Genomic DNA, 18,972 nt, shown 5'->3' on the forward strand with positions numbered 1-18,972 from the left:
ATTTTTCTGCTTGTAATTTATTTATAAAAGTCTATAAGACATGCTGTTAATAAGAAAAATGTGCACTATTATCAATATACATACATAAGTCTACATATTTTCAAATGTAATTTTATTATTTGTTTGAAATCGGTAAAAAAAGAAAATAATCTTAAAATCCTACCCTAATATCAAGTAAATATATTATCAACTTTGTATATAGGTATGTGCAAACGATTACACTGATACTTTTTTAAACATTTTTCTGTATGAGTACCTCTTCCTAGCAACCAGATGTAATGTACAACATCGCCCGCCATATTTTGTATTATTGTCTTAATACAGGCTGTGACCTTATTAGAATATAAAAACTGTGGCCGTTATAATTTATGATTCAATAAAACTATAAATCTACATTAGTAACCACAAATGGTAACTGCTTTTTTTGTGTTTCAAGAAGATGTGTATCTTTTTTGCTTCGATGTAGATCTACTAATGATCTAGTCATCTAGATCTATAATAGTGACACTAATAATAGATAAATAGTGACAATTTGAATCTAGATCTAGATCTAGAAGTAGAATCTTCAGTCTTCACTCTAGAATTTCTGAATTAGAATCTTCAATCTAGAATTCTAAGCTATCTAGAGATCTAGATTCTAGAAATTTAAGACATAAGTTTTTAGTCTAAGATTACTAAGAAGATCTAGATCTAGTCTACAGTCACACAGTAACAGTCTACTCACTTTCTACATTTCTAGTGACTAGTCTTAACTTTTAACTAAGATTAAAGATATCATCATCATCATATCTAGATCTAGAGTAGTTTATGCTATTTGGACACCTATAGGCCCAAATTTGAACGTTTGACTTTGACAGCGCATTATTTTACAATGGTTTGACATAGAAAAGAAAATGACATATCAAAATCTTCTTTAGTTAAAGGAGAATAAGGATGACTACTTATATTTGTTCCCCAAACCTATATTTGTTATTATATTTAAGGTCACATTTGGACACATTTGACCCACATTATTTGATTCCGGACACCATAATTTATTTCGGACAGTCTCTATATTTAGGCATCAATAAACTCTGATTTTACTTCTATATTAACATGAACTAAATTTTAAGATCCCCAGGCATAGCCCCTCACATGAAATCATTACGATGTTTTCAAACTATGCATAAATACGAACACAAAAAATAAAAATATGAACACACTTATTCTACCAAAATTAGGTCACTGGAATAGTGATTTCTGCACCGACTTTTAGACTTATTTTATGTTTGTTTATATAAATTTTATGTGTGTTGAATGTTTGGGGTTTGCATGATTAGATGTGTGTTGAATGTTTGTGTTTTTTTTTTGTTTATTAATTTTATAAATTTCTAATACAGATGATCTTTTGTAGTATAGTAGGCCACTACAGGTTACGAAAGCCATTCTTGCCTAACTGAATCCTCTATATTCTCTCTATATAAATCTAGATCTATCTAGTAGGTCTAGATCTAAGCATTTAACTTCATTCAATGTACCAAGCTCACTCCAAACATTTACCCATTTATTCTCTATTAAAAAAAAACAACAAACGAACAAATATAATATAAGATCATTTTTATTGATGTCCAAAACTGGCTGTCCGAAATAAATTTTGGTAAGAAAATCGTAATTTAATTCGGACACCGTATTAATTTTTTTTGGTATAGAATTAGAAAACTTGGCTTATGAATCAAATAAATTAGCTCCAAAAACAGAATAAATATTGCCGGGCTCATTAGTATAGACTTAGCCAATCAAAAAATATAGTCTTAACTCTAGGAAGAGGTAAAGTCATCCAGGTAACATAGGAAAAAACAACAACCTGACTAACAAATTTGAAATTCGTTTTTCTTACATAAAAAGACAGCTAAATGGAAGGAAATTTGGGTCAGAATCATTGGAAAATGCACAAGCACATTATACAGCGCGCTAGTTTTATAATAAATATTAAAATAATTATTTAATGACCACAAAAAAACTGCGAATGTCCGAATTCATGTAATGTTCGAAATAATTAAACTAGTATAGATCTGTATTCTAAATAGTCAATTACAATTATTAATCAATTGACCTAAAAGCGGATCATGCCTATTATAATCTTATCCTAGTCTAGTATCATATATCAAATCTTAGTCTAGATTCTAGATTTACTCATGATGTCTCGATTATCATTTAGAAAAGTGAAAAGAAACAATATCAGAATTGTGAGAACTCAGAATGTAATCTGCTCATATCATAATCATGATAATGTATTGTAGATCTAGAATAGATGATCTAGAATATTTATATTATAATGTAGATTCTATAATAATATTATTATTTTCTAGGTCTATGTACTATTATATAGATCTAGATCTAAATCTCATAACATAATACTTATATTAGGCTAGCCTATAATATACTCATTTATTAATTTTTTTTTGTCATTTAGATCTTGAGCTATAATAATTTATATCTAGCTAGATCTTACTAGATCCATATTCTATATCAATATTATATAGTAAATATAGATTTAGATCTGTTATTTTATAGATTTGTCTAATTTTTTTTTTATTGAGCATACTTATTATAGAATTATAAGACTAAAAAAGATTATGATTTGGCGAGGATAAAATTAGTATGATAAAATGTCAAAATGACATAATAGTCAATACACTATCAAAACCTAAATTTGGTGTTGTTCTTTAATTTGGTTCATATCCAGCTCACTGCCATTCCTGTCGTCATTCAGTGGTTTGATCTAGAAATTGAAATGTAATACATTATCTTCAACTCTGAAGGAACATCCGATACATGCTCATAGCAAACATTTTACAAGATGATAAGCAGACATTCTTTTTTTTTAAGTAAAAAAAAAATTATTATTGAAAAAAAAGGAGAGTCTGTGACCTACTATGTTGTCAAAGCATGCTATCTTAGATTAACTCAAGTCTTTTTGATCAGTGATTTAATGCTTTGTATAAGGCCAATAAGGAATGAGTTTTGAGGAAATTACATCCGGAATTTATTTGTAAAAATAAATTTTAATCACCATCACCTGTCCCTTTGTCTGTTGAGCACCACACATGATCTGACAACCGTCTCTCTTTATTCTTCTCTGTCTTTTGCCAGGATTCAAATCTCTTCCATAGACAGGCCCAACCATTCCTTAATGTTCTCCTTCTATCACTTCCTCTAACTTCTTTTTCCTGGTACTGTTTGATGTAGAAACGTTTTTTGAGCACTTGTGATATCCTTAAATGACTGTACGGTCTTATCTTGCATTTTTTTGGGTAGTCATAAGGTCATCATCGGGACCCGATCGCCATTATAATCCTGTTTTGGATTCTCAAGTTTTGTAATGCATTCTTTGTATGTAATGATGAGAATCCTTCTACAAAATCTCAACTTCATGGCTAGGATCTTTCTCTCTATTTCTACAATTAGAGTCCATAAAGATTTGCCATGCATACATCAATTATTATGCAACCCTATCTTTTTTGTAACACTTGAGTCTTGCAGGCTATTTTTTTTTCTGATTTATAAATTAATAATTCTAAAAAAATTTCAAGTTCAACTTCGATCCTATTAAGAAGTCAACTCTGTAATACTAAAGACATATTATATTCTATAGATATATTGTTTAATTTCTAGTTTCATTGAACATTATACATTAATAAAGATACCTTCTTTTATTATTGAACACAAAATATAATAATTTGAGACCAATGCAAATGTGAAACAGTCTCTCTACTGGAGAACTAATACCATCAACACCCATCACTCTTGCAAATATCAAACTGTCCAATAAAATCTTTTCTTTTGTTTTTGTAAAACTGTTTGTCTTCTGTAGTAGGTCCTTGGTTGAAGCAGAGGTGGCCTTAGATGACCAGTGAATCTTATGCACACTACTAAGGCTGCCTCTGGTTGAAGCACTAATCCCTCTCTATTCACATGATTAAATCATTTTCAGTTAATTTTGATATTTCTCCTGTTAAAAATTCTTCCTTCAGTGTAATCTCTAGATAATTAAATTAAATATAAACCTACAAATTTAAAGTTCTTTATGGAAAGTTCTTCCATGTTCATAGTTTTAGTTAGTTTTAGTCCAAAGTTTGATTGATCATGTATTTTTTAGTATGATTACATTGAAAGTCTATAAAAATTATTTGTGTTCTTTAAAGGCTATGGCTAGAAGAGCTCAGCTTCAAGACCAGGCGGTCTTTCAACAACAATTAGAGAAAAATAGACAGAGAGAGGTGGACCTTCAAAGTATGGAGATGGAGAAAAAGATGGCTCAGTATATTGAAGAAAATATACGCAGGGAAGAAAAGGTGGGAACATTTTTAAGGTTTCTAAAATTATATTTGTAATAAACAATAAAATATAGATTGTGATAGTGTCATATGAGTCAATGCTAGTAGTTGCATGTCTCTGACGAATTAGTGAATCATAACTATATTTCTTTAAAGTCAAATTTTACTCAACTCATAGTAATATAGTACTATTTTGACATTAAATCATGAATTACTTACTTAGACATAGATTATCTTTTGCCATTCAGCACACAGGGAAGGAATGTCTATCCACAGATATCAGTCACAGGTGAATTCCACAGCCTCTTCCTAGTGCCTTTAGATTTAGGTGTTCTAAAGTAAAGTTCCCCTTTCAGACCTTAGGTCTATAGGGCACATAATGTATAAGTTATCTGTTTCTGTGGCCCATGGTTAATGAGGGTGTCATGTGGCCAGCACAACGACCAACCGCCTTTACTCTCCCCAACTAATGTCAGGTATCCATTAGAGTTGAGTGGACTCAGAGGCGCCCTAAAGATCCTGAAATTCAAAATCCATGTCTTCACAGAGATTCGAACCCAGGAAGCCATTTCAAAAGCCAATCACTTAACCACAGAGCCACAACACCTACACTCAAGCCATCTGATACACTTATTATTATCCCTATATTTGTTTGGCATGTTCCACATTTTAAATGTTGCTTTTTATAGATCTACTATGCTTTCCAAGATAGAAACATTCTATTTGGGATGTGAAAAAATAATGACTTAATGCATGAATTCTTAAGATCTACTTGAATGTTGTGTTGTTTTCTTTTTAGGTTTATTCTTTATTCATTATGTTTATAATTAATAAAAAATATTTTGCTGTTTTTTGTTGTTTTTTTCAACCCATAACGTTTACTTTATATAATACTACTTATTGTTATTATCTATGTTAGGTGAAACAGAAAAGGTTTATGAGACAACAGGAAATCATGAACAAGGAGATGGAGATGAATGATGCTATTTTAAAGGTAAGTTTTAATGTATTGGGCAAATGTTAGCGTATGTTTCTCTGGTGGTTACTCAATAAATAACTTCATTTATAGCAACATTTGTAGAAAATCTGATTTATTAACTTGTATTTATGTATAAAACAGTTTGGCCTTGAGGGTTTGACTTAACATTGATTGTTGCCTGTGATATGAAATGGTTTTGAGAAATGCTCATTTGTGGTTTCTGTCTTATTGATGGTAGCATTATAAGCGAAGTAAATGAAAGAGGACATTATGTAGTTCAGCTCTTCTTGGCCCTTAACTCATGTTGTTACTGAAAAGAATTTTGTATGGAATAAATAAGTAAATTGGTATCATATGGCTTCAATACTGTTGATGTGCTGTAAACCTGTACGAGTTGAGTCAAAGACTCTGGTGGAACTTTAGGCCCACTGAAGCTCATCTCCGTCATCCAGTCTAACTGTTCTGTCTGGGTAAGATCCAAGCAGATGAAAATTTTTTACATCCCTGTTTCCAATGGCTCATATCCCAAGACCGAAGGATGAGAACACTGGGGGAAACTCCCCCATATTTCTTTTCTGTACAACATCAGTCGTGCAGTTGTCTGACATAAAGATAGGCCCTTTAGGAATGGTGTGTGGATAGTGACATTATTGTTAGGGCTTTCTTCATTCCCATCCAGTGCAATGAACTCAGTACTTGGCCACCCCAACTGGGTTCTGTTTTGCTTCCCTGTTAACTTAATAATCTCCTGCAACTAATGATTCCATCCAAGTACCACATTGAGGCTGAGAAGTATTTCCCAGGAAACTTGTAGGCATAAAAACATAATATTAGCGAAAGATACTTATTATATAAAATAAAAAAAATATATATAATCTATGTGTGGGATGTGTTACTGAGAGACCAACACTTGGCTACCTAACAAGGGAGCTTGAACTTGAATCCTGACCCGAGCAGAATTGTGTTTGTTGAGTGCCTAAAGGCAGCAATGAAACCTTCTCCCAGATACCCCCTCCCCCACTGGTCTACAATAAAGATTGGACCATTGTGCTGAAAGCATGAATTGTGCACTATATAAAAGCAATTTTTTAATATTTTTTTAAAATTATTTGTATAGATGTTTATTTAGAAGCTTCTTTGTTACAAATTTTGATTAGTGATTTTTGTCCTGTCTGTTTCCAGGCAGAAAGAGACCGGCTGCTAAAACAGCAACAGATTGAGCAGGAGGAGAACCTGGCCAGAGAACTTGAGAGAGTCAAATTTGAACAGTTACGTGATGAGAAGATGAGACAACAGATCAGAGAAACCAGGTGAGTTTATGGTCTTAGGATTAAACTCAACTTGGTAACTCCCTGGTGTGTGGTATGCACTTTGGACAGTTGTCACAATAATCCTGAGTTCATACCTGGTCCCCCATCAACTGTGCCATTCAGAAAGAGGTTTGGCCTGACACTTGATAATCTTCATTTCTAAAGGCGCTTACGAAACAAAACATATTTCTAATTTAATAGCGATCGTTTTTTTTAGAAATAAAATTATAAAAAAAAACTTCTTTCATTACTAATAAATTTACTTCATTTGCTTAGCGCTTTTCCGTATTTATAATTATTTAGATCTAATTATAGGAAAAAACTATAGCTATTTATCTATAAAATAAATATCCACTGGAAATATATAATTACTTTAGATGGTTTGCTCTAGGATTCTAAAATTAAAGTCTCATTGTCATATATGTTAGTTGTTGTTTTTTTTTTAGTTTCCATAATTAAAACTCCTTCTATTACTTATGACTTAAGTTTCCAAAATTAAATCTCTTTCTATTTCTGACTCAGTCTTGAGCTACGAGAATTGGAAGCCAAGTTGAGAGCTGCTTACACAAACAAAGAGAGAGCTGCACAGATTGCAGAGCGGGAATCTATGAAGTATGATGAAATGGTGAGAGCCTTACAAACAATTTCTTTCTTTTATAGTAAGAAAAAGAAAGAACACACTTTTGGCAATGACAGGTCTACTTATTTTTAATTAGATCAAATAAACAAATTACTTTACAATATGTTAACCTAGATTTTTTTGGCCTTTTAAAACAAAATTAAATTAAAGCATATATTATAACCTTTATTTCTAGGTTAAAATGAGATTAAGTATTTAAAAAAAATAAAAACTAAATTTCTCAGTCTCAGTAAATCAAAATTAAAGTTTTTTTGTTTTTTTTACGGTTTGAGAGCTTTTCGCTACATGGACAAAAGATTTGGACTTCACTCTTTATTGCACTCAGAATACATTCAGAGCTACCTTTTCAAAACTTATTTAAATTAGTTTACCATTTTGACTTTTGCGCATATGTAGTATTATTTTTATTGGGCATTGAGCCTACAATGTGTTAGTTAACAGCCCTATGTAAATTAAATTATGATTAATGATTAAATACCACCCCTGTACAATATCCATGGTTTATTGAAATTGTTTTTACTACTCAAATGAGTTGCCTTCCGTGTTAACAGAAGCGAGAGTCCGAGATTGCACGTCACATGAAAGAACAAAACGAAAGAGCTGAGGAGGCTGAACATCAGAGAGAAATGGAGAGGTACAAAGAGATGGTGAGTACTTGAATACATATTTCAGTCTGGGTGTATCATAGAAGGATGCAGCTCACAGGACAAGGGCAATGAAGACTATTATTCATTATCTGAATAACACTAGACATGATTATTGATGGCATTTCAGAGCACAGTGTCCAACATAAAGTCTGTATTCAAAAAACTGGTCTTGCAGATATTGGCATGGATCTTTTCCAGAAGATCTGAGGATGTTTCCTCAGACATGGTTCTTTTACAGAAGATCTGAGAATGTTTCCCCAGACATGGGTCTTTTCCCAAACATCTGAGGATGTTTCCTTTAGCACCTTGGCATTACAATTAGCTTCATCAAGAGCCATTAAGACATTGTGCTACCTGCTTAATCTGCTTATATGTCTCCAGTTAGAAAGCTTCTGATAAATTGTTGAATTCAACTTATCCTACTGCTTACAGTTGCTAGTCATTTCCCTAAGAGATTGGTTGATAGTTTATTATATTTCATTCAGTGCTCTTCACTGTATTTATTATTGCTTTCTTTTTATAATGTAACTTACTTTGCTCTTCTAAAATGTCTATTTATTATTCAACAGTCAAAACAAACTATAGGGGATGTCCAAAATGTATTGATTGATAAGTAGAAAAAGAAAACATTGGAATTAAAATATTTTCAACAATAGTTTGACAACCATTATTCAATAAATAAAACACAATTTGGGGTATATCTCAAAATAATGGACAAAATATCATCCTCCTTACCTTCCCCTCTGTTTACACTCTTTTTAATAAGCTTAAATCAATTGACTCTGTCTGGTCAAAAGTTTGTACTTGTTATTACTCCGACACCCATCTCGGATCAAGTTGAAATTTTGCGCAATTATATATTGTACCTGACAAAACAAGAATCTATAAAAAATTAATCAATTAGTTAATTAACAATTGTTAAAAATATTTACAATTGAAGAAATGTATTATTGTTAGTATAGATCTATTTCAAATTTAATTACATGACTGATCCAAACTAATTGGTATAATTACACTTAATTAATTGTTTTTGTTTTTTTTTTTTGGGGGGGGGGGGGGGTTTAAGTATTTTTATTTTATGTTTTTCTTTTTTGTTTATGCAGTATTTGTAATTGTAGCAATTTTTGGGGAACATTATATGCTTGCAGAAAATTTTCACTTTCTAATCTACTTTGTACTTGATTATTAAAATTTATGTTAGAAATGAATCAACTTGGCATATTTAAACATTTTAATTATATTAAGCTTACATTGTGACTTGCAAGATAAATCAATCAACTTAGCATATACAAACATTTAAATTATATACAGTTTATATTGGGACTTGCAAGAAAGCCAGGAAAAAGATTGGATTTCTGCCTGCTCGGGATAGCTGACTGTTCATGTGTTATGCCCTCTGGACTGCCATTCAGTGATCTTGATGGTCCTGGCTTCTAACCTTGTCTGCTACCATCCCCTGTTGCAATGAAGGGGGTGTTGGGCTAGGATGTCATTATTTCCGAAGGAGCATCCAAAACATATAAAACATTTTACAAAAGGACTTTAGTCTTGTTATCTGTTTGTCGAAAAACATATTTTTATATTGCAACAAAGTCAATGATTCATTACCTGTAAATATAAAATTAATTGTTAATTTCAGGCTCGCTACCAGCAAGAATTGGAAAGACAACTGGAGGAACAGGAAGCCCAGAAACAGCAAGCTTATGAAGAATTCCTTAAGGAGAAACTCATGATTGACGAGATCGTGCGCAAAATTTATGAGGAGGATCAGAGGTAGCGTTGTTAATTTAGTTCTGCCTCTTAGGATTTCTTTCAAATTGAATGAAGCTGCTTTCTTTTGAAACAATAATTGTTACAATTAAATCAATTTAAATAATTTAAATAACAATCAATATCATCATTAATAAATTAAAGGCACATTCCTCGTTTCATATGCTAGGACAAATCTGTACAAATGCTCCTTCTTCCCTAGTGCTATAAGAGCATGGAATGGGTTGCCTGGCAGAATTTAAGTCATTTGTTAACATACGTACATGACTAGATGCATGAAGCGTAGGACGTAATCATCTTCTTTTTTGAAGTAACGTCTGTATTATATAAGATGAGTTAACACTAACAATTAATTCTTTTTAAATAACCGTCAGTATCATCATAGTTTAAAAATGTGACTTTTTTAAGTCCTCTTTGAAGAGATTAAATGAGTTTGACACTACCTGCTAATAATGTTAGCTTTTTTACCATTCTTGCCTTTAATCTGCTAGAGAGCTTGAGAGGCAGCTCCAGAAGCGTCAGGTCACACAGCAGTACATAGAGGAATTTAAGAGAGCCAGGGAAGAATGGAAGCTCCAAGAGAAGAAAAAGATGGAAGAGGAGAACCAGAGGATCCTACACTTCGCTAGACAGATGCAGGAGAGGGAGGAGTACCTCAAGACACAGAAGAAAGAGAAAGATTCAGCCATGAGCAAGGTTCAAGATGCTGTAAGTGATCATTCTTATGCTTTATTGAAGTAAAATATTGTTTTAGTTTTATAACTATTACTCAATTTTAACTTTGAGAGTTTTTATCCCTTTTTTAAAAAAATATTTACAAGTACTTTTTCTATGATGAAAGACATGTTAATGTTAATTTAGTCATTCTTGTTAAACTTTAATTGTATCAATGCATTGTTGTTGTTTTTGATGGCTAATTCAAAAATCTAGTTATGGTAGAAAATGTTAATCATATAATCAAAATGTTGTATTTTGTTTTTTGTTATTTTAATGTATTTATTTTATAACGTACTGCAAACAAAATTGTTGATGAACGGTTTAAAATGAATTAGCAATTTTGTTAAACTTTTACTTTTTCCTCTTCCAGTTGGCCCAAGAAATAGCAAGGAAAGAGGCTGAGCGGGCAGAGATGGAAAAGATCAGGCTGGAGCTTGTGCTGGAGGAAACAGAAGAAAGAGAACGACAGAGAGAGATGGTGAGATTGTTGCTTGATTTAGTCTTTGATGGGCATTGTTTCAAATTTTTTATAAATAATACAGAGTTCTATTCATAGCTCCTAAACCTTTTTGAACTTAAATGTATGAATAAAAAGGTGGCATGTCACACCAATATATTAAAAGGGATGCTAATGAAGTCCAGAAAAAAACCCTCACCAACCCCCAAAAATACAGACTGTTTGTTGTTACATGTGCAGCACAGCGTGAACTTAGAATGGTGCAAATGTATGTTGAAAGAGAAAGATAAAGAAGGATTAGGAAATGGAGCAATGTGAATGAGGTTATTATTGGCATACTGCTATTTGTTGAACCAAGATTAACGTTCTCTTTATCTACTATTGATGGGTCTGTTTGGTGTATGATTAAGAGTCTTGTAACAGAAGTAACAATGGTCCAGTTATTAACTTCCCCAAAATAGAGACTGCTGGTCTAATTTTTAACTTTAAAAAATGTATAATGACGGAAATATATAATATGAGGATTAATACTTTTTATATTAGAAGTTTGAAGAAAAGTTAAAAAAATATTTTTATGACTGTTTCTGCTCATTAAGTTCTCTATTTAGATGTACTCAATTATCGTGTGTACACTTTTTTCTGTCAGGCTGAAATGGAGAGACAGATCAGACAGAAAATTGATCTCCAGTCGACACACGCACAGCAACTGCACTACAAGGCTCTCAGACAGGAAGCTGAAAAGGCTGAGGAAGAAGAGTTCAGGAAACAGGTAAACGGCGACAGGCTTTCTAGAACCATTAACCACAGTCTTAAGAAAATATTTTTGCTTTGAATTATCATGTCAGAAATCCACTTTATATTTTCAATTCTGGTGTGGTAAATTTTGCTATAACTTAATGTTGCAATATAGAAATATTTTATCTAGATCATCTCCCTTGGGCTTTTTGTATTAATTGTATATTCATGTTTAAATTCATTTCAGCATTAAGCATGTTTATAGGTTGTCCTTTCTTCATTTCCAGTCGTTGTTATCTGCTGCATTTTAGTTTGAATGCAGCATCAGATATTGAAAATTATTGCCTCATGATAATGCTGATATCCCTTGTCTATTAGTCAAAATAAATTTAGCATTTTTTTTTTTTTAACGGGCAGAAGGTTTCTTTGAAATACTTCTCATTTCTCCTTAATATTTTTGAGAGGCATATAGGGGTCCATTTCTGTTTATACTTATATGTATTAATATGCCTTGATACACGACTGCAGTCATACATTGGGCTTCTGTAATTACTATATTCTGTAGCACTTTCTCCCATTTATATACTGTTTAAATTAAAGTCAATTATTACATGCATACATTTCTTTAAACCTTTTGAACCATAGTTTACAGGTTTTAAAATATCTTTCCCCTTTAACAAATCAAAATGCTATTACTTTAAATATATGATATATTTTTTTTAGGCTTCAGACTTTTTTTTATTTATTAATACAAAAATTCAAAACATCAGGAATCTGGGTGCAAAAGAAATAATTTTTAAATGACAGAATCATATTAGAACATAAAAAGCAAAAAAAAGGAAATGTTTATGAATTTCATTTCAAATACTGAGATGAACTCCTATTGAAAAATCAGAGCAGGAAGGACTAGTCCTCCCGTAGTGCTCTGGCAAAAAACTTAGCCGTCCGGCGTAGTGCCTCATAGTTACCATACAAGTTGAGTGACTGCACAGGCAAGTCCCCCCTTAGCTCGCAGAGCTGGGGACACTCTTACAAGACATGCAACACTGTTTCGACGCTCTCTCCACAGTTCTGTGCGGAACCGGGCAAAGTATGCCCCAATAGGACAACGTTCCGTTCTGCACTACGCAATAATTGACTGCTCTGACCTCCTCAGTCGCCACCATGGATCGTTGCGATCTGGGTGACGCATGCGCTGCCAGACACCATTTCAAATACTAGATCTATGTGAAAAAAAAATTTCCTATATTCCCCCATAAAAACTGAATTCTTACTATCTGTAGATGTTAGCCAAGTTTGCTGAAGACGACCGCCTAGAACAAATGAATGCCCAACGTAGGCGGATGAAGCAGCTTGAACATCAGAGAGCAGTAGAGAAACTGTTGGAGGACAGAAGAGTACAGTTCGCTCGTGAGAGGGAAGCCGAGGTGGAGGCCAGGCTGGAAGAAGCCAAACTGGAGCAGTTCCGCAAGAGAGTCATTGAAGAAGAGAGACAAAAACTGCTCAAGGAACATGCTATCAAGTTATTGGGCTATTTACCTCGGGTAAGTGGTGCTGAGTTTTTATCTAAACTAAATGCATAATATTTACTACCATATATATATACTATAAGGATTCATGCTCAAATCTCACAAATATCAGACTGAAGTATATTGAATTGCAGCTACAAATAAATGTTTACTTATTTATTATTAAAAAACAGATTTGTCTGAGAACAATGCAACGGTTTTACTCTTAAGGAAGGCTAATTTTACTAAGCTTGTTAACAATAACGTTACAAAATTCCAGTAGGCCCATGTTCAAGTTGTGTATTATGTATGTATGCCCTGTTCCCCATTAAGAAAAAAAAAGATTGGGTTTGACAAAAAAAAAGGCATCCTATATATCATTGTTGCTTTTTAGCCGTGGCTTCCATTATCACATAAAATAACAACAACCAACATCTAGCTACAGTACAAGCTCAAACTTAAGCTCCTTCACTAGTTGCGTGTATAGAGGCAAAAGATAAGTTCTTGCAACATAGCTCTACAAAACTGTGGTGGCAAAACAACCATGAGGTTGTAGTAACAGTTCACATACTCACCCTAAAAAGGGGTAAACAAACTCCCACAAAGCCAAAACCAAAAGGTGCTAGAGAGACGAAAACCAAACATCTATTATAAGGAGAAAAAGATCTTAACAAAACCAAAAGCATTATAGCAAGGAAGGTGCATTCTAAGATTGTGCATACTAAAAGAATCAAAAGAATTCTTGCAAGAAAAATACATGGTCTCATGCTATACGAATAAGTACATTTAAAAATCATTATTAGTGTATTTACCATCTTTTACAAGTAGGCCTAATATTGTCATGGCACTCAATGGTTGTACATCTTTTTAAAGTAATAAACAACTTCAATGTCCCCTGTGGGCACCGGTTAGTCTGGGCCCAGTTGCTACAAACCTCTTCACTCCTATGTTACTATAGCCAGTGCCCATTAAATACCCCATTACGGAGTCTACTTAGTTTCTATCTTTTGTACCGAGACCAATCCTTATAGAAGGCCTGAACACTGACCTGCAGCGTTGCAACCTGCAGGCAGTTTAGACCAATGGCTCATTGCACATCACAGGTCATGACATCAAACCTCAAATGTGGCAGCAAGCTATTTGTCTAAACAGGTTGTGACATCACAGGTCAATGTTCAGGCCTTCTATAACAATTGGTCTTGGTCATACTCAATGGCAATCATTTGAAGGTCTTTTTTTTTCTGTTACCTTCTATTTGATCATAAGTGGCCCTTATTTAGAGTTTCTTCTTCGTACAAGTCTGGGATGTCAGTGCACATGCACTAGTGCCATGTCCATCTAACCTGTTTCTGTTGGAACATTCATGTCTAAGGGGAATCTAATAAACATACATTATTGGAGATATTTTGTATCTTTACCTATCCCTTAGTCTGTTAGACCATTGGGGAACCATGCACGATTTGTTGACTGTCTTTCTCCATTCCTGTCTTTTGCCTTAGTTAGAAGAACCTCTTTCAATGGCAGGCCTGTCTGTTCTTGTATGTTGTCTTCCCATCCCTTTCTCTGTCTGCCTCTTCTTCTTTTTCCTGGTACTGTTCCCTGAAGGAAGGTCTTTGCGAGCCCCAAGGACCTTGTAACATGGCCATAGATTTTTACCTTGCATTTTTTTACAATAGCAGGTCATCATAGGGTTCAATCGCAGCAGTAACCCTGTCTCTAATCTCTTTCATATTTTTGGTCATACTGACCCCTTGCTTCGTAAGTCATTTGCTTTACCACTCAGCCACCACACCTGCTGTTGGACTCCTTAAAATCGCAAAACACAAAATCTCAGTTTTCACTGAAATTCGAACCCTCGGTTTAGAAGCTTTACCCCTCAACCATAATATTCCTTAACGGGGTTTTAATGAAATCTGTTTATAAACATCACAAAATATTCTGTCTTCAGGGTGTCATACGTGATGAGAAAGACCTGGATATTCTTGGACCCCAGTTTAAGGACGCCTATTCTCAAAGACAGATTGACCCATTTGATGACTTGGCATGGAATTCTAAGTGATGGCGTCTATAGTTGCAAGCTTTCTATATGTACATATTTGTCAATGTATATAATAATAAGTAATTAATTAATATTGTGTTGAGCTTTTCTCACATGAAAGAGTGACCTTGACCTGGTAATGTTGCTTGAATGAAAAGATGACAATGTTTGAGATTTTTTTTTTTAATTCTGTAACTCTAGTGCAGAGCTGAAAATGTATCACAATTTTTATCTGTCTGTATTTGGACGTGTCACTTGTTGTCAACATTCCGTAATGTTGAATTTTTAACTTTCATAACAGATTTTGATCGATGTAAAGAAATCTTTTTTGAAACAGTTGATTCCTATTACCAGTAGATAGTATTTTCTGTGACATTAATTGATAGGAATTTTTCAATCAAGTTTTGGTTTGAATTATTAAAGATGAAAAGAAAAGAAATAAATGATAATGAATTGTTTTGATAAATACAGTTATATTTTTTTGCTGTAGTTTTTTTCACCTTCTAGCAGTAACAAAAAAACTTTGAGACTTTGTTGTGGCTTTACTTTAAACACAATAGCTTGGACAGATTACTAGTTAGCAGCAGCTGTTTTTGATTATCAGGCTTAGGCAACTCAAGTGATCCATGCCCTAGTGCCAGTTAGTAAAGACTTATAAATATTAAACTGCTGTTTAACTATACAATTTGTATGCAACTCTAGTTTGATGGTTACGCTAATTTTTTTTTGCTTACTGCCTTAGATCAAACAAACAAAATTATGTCTAAAGCAATGTATTAGTTATCTCCGATGTTTTGTACATATTTACCATGTTTTCATGGAAGTTGATTAAGGGCAACTATTTTTTTTTTATTTTGAACATTTTTTGAGACTACTTTTTTAGAAAGAGAATATTTTAATATCTTCTTTACATCGTAACAGTAGCTACAATGGCTAGCTTTTTTATCACTAGTTTTAGTCATAAAAGCTACTTGTAATGTAGTTATTGTCTTTAAAAGTATTAGCTTACTATAAATTTTTCTTTTAAACCCACTTCGTTGCCATCTGATCTATTTTTAATAGTTGAATCTCAGCAGATTTTTTTTTCAAGATCTATTGTAAATCTGACAATTGAAAGAAGCAAATTAACTGTGAAAAAATATGGTAAAATAAAATATTAAATATGAATTGTGTTCTTTTTTATCACTAATAATAATGTTTATTTAAGTATATTTATCCTAGGAATTAAAATACATGTATAAAGATACTTATTTGGCATGTAAATTGTTTACAAACATAACCAGACAAAGAAGAGTGCTTGTGTAATTATTTTAAGAGTGTTAATATTTCTAATTTCAAAATGCTAATTCCTAGGCCTATATATATAAGTATATCGACTAGACTTATGTTCATAACTTTTTCACAAATGAACAAGATTACAAAGAGAGTTTGTGTTTTCACACAAACTCAGATGTGGCCCTGAACAAAGTATGTATGGAACCTAAAGAAAAATGTAAGAAAAAGAAAAGAGGAAGAGTTGCATTAAGCATTAAAGCATAATTTAAAAATAAAAAAAAAAACTAACTTATGAAATACTCAGAAAGACACAAAGATAGAGGCATAGTAGAGGAATGGAGAAAGATGGTCAACAGATCTTGTGTGGTGACCCAACAATTTAACAGACTAAGGAATAGGTGAAGGAGGACTAATTTGTATGCAAGCTTCTTCATTCCTAGTGCCATTAGATAATTGAATGGGTTGCATGAATCAGCCATGAAAACCAACGACTTTAAGTCACTGATCAAAATGCATAACAAGATTGACACACGAAATTCGTATGACGTAATTATATTCTCTTTTTAAAAAACAACTGCAATTGATATGATATACGATGTTAAAATAAATATTATACAAATATCAAACTGAATGATCACTGTTGCCAACTTTTAAAAATATGTTTTCTATAAGAGAAAAAAAAATGTTCATAAAATTTAATTAAAACATAGTAAAGGCTTTTTGAAAAGACATAGGTTATCAACAATTCAGCACACCAGAAATACAAAATGACTTCATTTGTGAAAATCCCTCATAGGCTGAAAGTCGATTTTTCTAACCACCCGGGGTACTTTGTTATTTCCCCTGAAATAGAGGGCGGAAATCACGTTTGTAAATGAGGACATGTCCGCGTGATGTGAACCTTGGGATTTCACTTGATTAGCATTTCATTTCCGAGAGCTCACATTTTTACCAAGGTTATATCAAGTCCATCTGTTTGTCTGTCAAGTACAATTCTTGTACACTTTTTTTTTTCTCCCACTTCCCGTTCTCGGATCAAGTTGAAATTTTGCAGAATTCTAGTCATTGTCGAGGATAACACAAAAATCAATGATACAAAAATGTAACCTGTTATTTAATCAATTAGTGGTAATTAATTAATTTTGTTTTATGTAGTAAATTGGAGTTATACATTACAGCATTGAGATATATGGCAGTTCCCTTTAGATATGCTATAGACTACCATTTGGTTGAGGAAATAATTTGCCATTAACATATTTCTATCCCTAGTAGACATAAGCAGCGACATGCCTCTTACTAGTTGGTGCCCACGGGATTTAGATCTTCAGTTCTGTCAGTCATATCTCTTTCAAAGTTAGTTGTTTTTTATCTCTGTAGAGCAGAGATCTGTCTTTTTACTAACTTTTTGGCTCTATCAAACCATAGTTACATATTTCCACCATTCAACCCCACTTTCTTCTTTAACACAAACAGCTTGTAGCCTTACTGTAGTTCTGTCCAATTTTTGTTTTAGTCTTGGGTTAACGCTTTGTTGCAAAATTCCCAAAATATCAAGTCCATCGCTGGACACAATAGAACCAGATGAAAGCTTGAATCAATGATATCAATAACATTAACTCGATTTAGGAATCTACTGGACAAGATAGAAGAGAAATCAATATAAGAGTCCAGCGTGACTTTTCTCTTTCCTGCGGAAACGTAGGCATCAAAGTGAGTTCTCAGTCTTTCACTTTTTCTCTCTCTCTCTTTCTTTCTCTCTCTCTCTCTCTCTCTCTCTCTTTCTCTCTCTCTCTCTCTATCTTTTTTCAATCTCTTTAACTCTCAATTTTTTTTTCTGTCACACACACATAGCCTCACTTCCTCTATCGAGACTTCTGTACTCTTCTCATACTTTCAATCTCTTTCTTCCTCATTTTCTCACTCTCTCGTACACACCCTAGCTTTAGCTCTGCGCTCTCCCTCTGTTTGTTTGTCTGTCTCCTCTCAAATTTCGATTTATTGCTACTGTTGTTATTCATTTTATTTTCAATGACTATGGTCACAGTATATCCCAGTGCCTTAATTGTGTGCTAGCGTTCCTAAATAAACATTAAAGATCAAGAAGAAATAAGGATATTAGTTGTTAAACCACCTAGATTGAGCAAGTAGATGATATGAATATTCTGTTATATTGGTGCTGCTTGTTATCTAGATTCATATATTAGTCGGAATTTCGGACATAAAATTGGTAAACATTGTAATTCTTACATTCATTCAATTGTTCAGCTTGAGTATCCAACTTGGTTACAGTAGTTTAGACTCACGCAGTAAATGTCGTAGATGTACTTTAATTAATGGAGTCCAACCTTTGGTAGGAAAACAAATCAGTGTGTGAAGCATCTTTTTTTCGGTCGTTGTTGAGCACCCCCCTCCCGGCTACGCCCATGTTTCTCTGGTTGAACCTCACAGCCAACACATTCAAGAGAAGCCATTGAACTTCCTTATGTCGAAAGAAGTTTCTCTTCAAAGCTGGCTTTAACCATATCGAGACATAATCTCTAAGTCTCACACGAGAAGATTGAAAGATTTGAAGAAAAGACA

General features: G+C 33.2%; 1 protein-coding gene across 1 annotated transcript; it reads left to right on the forward strand.

Annotated features, from left to right (window-relative positions):
* Window positions 1-251: 251 nt before the first annotated feature.
* On the forward strand, window positions 252-16,284 carry LOC106070228 (meiosis-specific nuclear structural protein 1-like). The gene is made up of 12 exons (XM_013230069.2): window positions 252-411; window positions 4,185-4,334; window positions 5,236-5,310; window positions 6,478-6,605; window positions 7,128-7,230; window positions 7,797-7,892; window positions 9,532-9,665; window positions 10,154-10,370; window positions 10,750-10,857; window positions 11,483-11,605; window positions 12,855-13,115; window positions 15,028-16,284. Exons 1-12 carry the CDS (start codon window positions 409-411, stop codon window positions 15,136-15,138), a joined length of 1,509 nt encoding a protein of 502 aa, XP_013085523.2. The 5' UTR covers window positions 252-408; the 3' UTR covers window positions 15,139-16,284.
* The last annotated feature ends 2,688 nt before the right edge of the window (window positions 16,285-18,972 follow it).

This window comes from Biomphalaria glabrata, chromosome 18 (genome assembly GCF_947242115.1).
Source record: "Biomphalaria glabrata chromosome 18, xgBioGlab47.1, whole genome shotgun sequence".
Classification (NCBI taxonomy): domain Eukaryota; kingdom Metazoa; phylum Mollusca; class Gastropoda; family Planorbidae; genus Biomphalaria; species Biomphalaria glabrata.

Coding starts and splice junctions, on each gene's coding strand:
- LOC106070228 (XM_013230069.2), top strand. Junction 7,893..9,531: donor TGGAGAGGTACAAAGAGATG/GTGAGTACTTGA, acceptor TGTTAATTTCAG/GCTCGCTACCAGCAAGAATT. Junction 10,858..11,482: donor GAGAACGACAGAGAGAGATG/GTGAGATTGTTG, acceptor TTTTTCTGTCAG/GCTGAAATGGAGAGACAGAT.